This window comes from Rutidosis leptorrhynchoides, chromosome 10 (assembly GCF_046630445.1).
Source record: "Rutidosis leptorrhynchoides isolate AG116_Rl617_1_P2 chromosome 10, CSIRO_AGI_Rlap_v1, whole genome shotgun sequence".
In the NCBI taxonomy this organism is placed as follows: Eukaryota; Viridiplantae; Streptophyta; class Magnoliopsida; order Asterales; family Asteraceae; genus Rutidosis; species Rutidosis leptorrhynchoides.
Genome location: NC_092342.1, coordinates 205,925,543 through 205,929,255, shown reverse-complemented (window position 1 = coordinate 205,929,255; position 3,713 = coordinate 205,925,543). Strand labels below are relative to the sequence as shown.

The window sequence follows — 3,713 nt, the reverse complement described above, 5'->3', positions numbered from 1 at the left end:
AAAGTTTGGTTTCAATTTGTCAACCAACGTATATTTGTTAATTTCAATTTATGGAATTATGTTAGTTGTCTTTTTTGTCATTTTAGTTTTGTTAATACTACCAATAGATAGATGTATCATGTATTGAAAAAAAAAAATATATAATAATACTATTGGCAGAAATAGTATAAGTAGAATGCACACAAAGTGTGTGTGTTTTTGCGTGAAACAAAGTTAGTCGTATCTAAAGTCCTCTGAATTGGTCGAAAGTTAAATTCCGTCTTGTAAATTATGTTTTATAAATATAAATAAATAAAAGGAATAATACCGTAAGTTTTTAAATCTAAACTAACACTACTTATATAGTAGTAGTAGTAGAATGAAACTTAAGAAAGAGAAGATTTTCTTGAAAATTCCATACTACTGTTCATATGTCTATATAGTTGTGTATGTATATATATCCCCCTTGTTCCACATTTATTTCCACACACCTTCCTTCATCACATTTATTTATTTTACAAAGAAAGCTCCCCTTGCTTTTGGTACCAACCAACCTACTAACAGTATATATATCCCCTCAACCCACTTTAGCCACTTCATCATATTTTGATCTTTAACTGTCCAACTTGGCTTTGAACAATTTTCTAATTTTTTAAACTTCCCTATATTATACTCCGTGTTATATATGCTTCATGGACCCCCTTTAAAGCATCAATAATATCCATAAAGATCATAACTTGTTCTTGTACAAGCTAAAAAAAATCTTAACTTTTTTTGTGTGTGATACTCAAATGGAAACTAGTCAGAAAAGGCCTTTGATCACTGAGCTAACTCAAGGCGAAGAGTTCACCAACGAGCTTAAAAACCATCTTGATGATCCCATGTCAGCTCAAACATGTGATCTTCTTATTGAAAAGATACTTTCTTCTTATGAAAAAGCACTTTCTATGCTTAATTGGAGATGTGATATTGATAAATCCTCAACTTGTTTTGATGATATTAGTCCAAGGACTGAGCTTTCTGATCCTGCAGATTCAAATTATCTTCATAATTGCAAAATCAAAAATGTCTTTAACAAAAGGTGAGTCTTGAATTCTTGATAGTTTAATGCACTAGTTTATGATATTTTATTTGTTGGAAGTTGGATTTTAATATGGTTTTTGTTTTTATATCATTGCAGGAAAATAATGGAAAAATGGAGTGAACAGGTGAAAGTGTATTCTGAGACTATGGTGGATGTTTCTGTTAGTGATGGATATAGTTGGAGAAAATATGGTCAAAAGGAGATCTTAGGTGCTAATCATCCAAGGTTAGAAACTTTAATCCATGTCCTTTTCCCATTTGAAGTGGTGACCCCTTAAAAGTTTTTAGTTATTAAGTTTTAGATTAGAATATTCACGGGCCTAAATATGTTTCTATTAGTTTTTAAGTTACTTTCGACAAGAAATATTATATATTATATATATAAATAAATGTGATTACCAGTATGGAAAATTTTAATGGTACAATAATTTGTCTGCTTACAGTTAGTTAACTTGTTTTCACATTCTTTCCAATCAGTATAAATGTGAATCGAATACTTATTATAGTTGATAATTAGTTTAAGCTCATGTCCAAAGCTCAAACAGCTGGTAAAAAACTGTATTTACTACTAGCCAAATTTGCTTGATCTTATCTTTAGTTTGTATAGTCTCATCAATCACCACTTGTTCATAAGGGGTAGGGATATATTTCATTTAATGTACTGTTTTGTGGCCACTAAACATACCTTTATGGAATGCAAGTTGATGTCCTTTAATATGTACGGTATTCTGACTGGAATGAGTCTGGTACACAAAAAGTTAGATTTGTGAGATAAATTTTGGTTGGTAATAATGTATTCTATTCTAAATTTTGGGTTATTCATTATAATACAGGGCATATTATAGATGTACACATCGTAACGTTCAAGGATGTTTGGCAACAAAACAAGTACAAAGATCCGATGAAGATTCATCGGTTTTTAAAGTAACGTATAAAGGAAGGCATACTTGCAACCATGCCACTCAACCATCAAAAGCATTGGAGAAACAACCGAAAAACGAAGAAAATATTCAAGACTCGAGACCAACAAAAAAAAGATGTATGGATCGTGTGATAAGCTTCAAATTTAGTAATGAAATTAATACTAGTGATGAAGGATTATTTCCATCGTTTTCGTTTGCCTCAACACCAATTGAAACCGAAAAGTTAGAGAATTTGTTCTATGCAGGATGTGATTCAACAACTTTTGTTACTCTTGATCACAGTTTGCAAAGTTCCGATTCTGATTTTAGTGGGATGATGAACTCAGCGCCCAATTCATCAACGAATTTACGTTCTGGAGATTGTGATATGTCGTTTGACCATGGATTTTTCGATAATAGCTTCCTTTTTGACATCACAAACTCAGAGATGTTCGCATAAAGCTTCAATTTTCGTAGATGATGTTGTTGTTGGCTTATTCTACCTGAGATAATAGATAGGATGTACAAGTTTTTATAGTTATCTTGCAAGTCCTAGTTGATAGTTATCTTGCAAGTCCTATTGTATGATTTTTTCTTGAATGTACATAGATTTTTTATGGAAAATTTTAATGTTGTATAAGAACTTTCTGGCGATTTTGACAGCAAATAAAAATGTTTTTACAACATTAGCATCTCGAGTTCTATTGCACTCATCTTCCTCTATTTGATTTAATAATTTTATATATAATACTATACTATAATTAAAGTTTCATCATATCAGAAGTCAAGAACTTTAAGTTGGTCCAAACTACATGGTGCAAATAATTTTTCTAGAAGGAAAATGCATACATTCTACATGAATATATATACATGATATCTAAATCGAAATTTTAACCTATTAACTTAAGGTCAGAGAAGCACATCGATACTGCAAGATCAATAACCTTTTGGTAACATGTGCAAATAAAACGAAATGAAGCACTTTACCTAACAAGTTGTTGGAGTGGGTGAAGAGGATTGAAACAAGTTGAACAAAGTTGAGTTTTTGCCTATCACAACCGGAATGTCCCCTATCGCAACTGAGACAGAAGAGATCGCAACTGGGATGGCCTGCGAAATATGGACAATGTAGCGACCCGACAAAATCGTCATTGACGGCGCCGTCTACTTAGGTTCCGTTACGTGGTCATAAGTCTTTAAAACAACGTTTGACCAAAAGATATGTCGCATTCATTTCAAATGTAAAGATTGTTCAAAGTTTACGAGAATAGTTCCACCACAAGTTACGTTACAAAGTTATAAGTACAAATGAAACTTATGCGACACAATTTAAAAGTAGCCAAAAGACGCTCTGTGTATGCATATATACTCGACATCCAATGCAAGTATCAAAATAATGAGCGGAAACATGTATCATGTATCGTTCAAGGACCTGAGAAAAACATAGAAATCTGTCAACGAAAACGTTGGTGAAATCATAGGTTTAAGTAAGTAAGTACAAGTGAACCACAAGATTTGCATCAATGAAATAATAGTAATACATTCCAAAAGTTTGTTTCACGAGCACCCAATTATCAATGCTTAACATTCCTTCCATAGAACCCCATCACTTAGTGCTTGAGAACATACACTGTTTCTCGAAAATATATTTCATTTCGTAAACGGTAGCGAACCGTTTGAATGAGGGTTTGTCAAACCCATATGGATCCATACAACATAAGTTCTCGCTTACACCCGGCAAGTGTAACT

General features: G+C 32.4%; 1 protein-coding gene across 1 annotated transcript; it reads left to right on the top strand.

The window, feature by feature from the left end:
- The first annotated feature begins 472 nt into the window (after nucleotides 1–472).
- Nucleotides 473–2,624, top strand: LOC139872203 (probable WRKY transcription factor 46). Its single transcript, XM_071860043.1, has 3 exons — nucleotides 473–1,060; nucleotides 1,160–1,288; nucleotides 1,896–2,624. Exons 1-3 carry the CDS (start codon nucleotides 771–773, stop codon nucleotides 2,422–2,424), a joined length of 948 nt encoding a protein of 315 aa, XP_071716144.1. The 5' UTR covers nucleotides 473–770; the 3' UTR covers nucleotides 2,425–2,624.
- The last annotated feature ends 1,089 nt before the right edge of the window (nucleotides 2,625–3,713 follow it).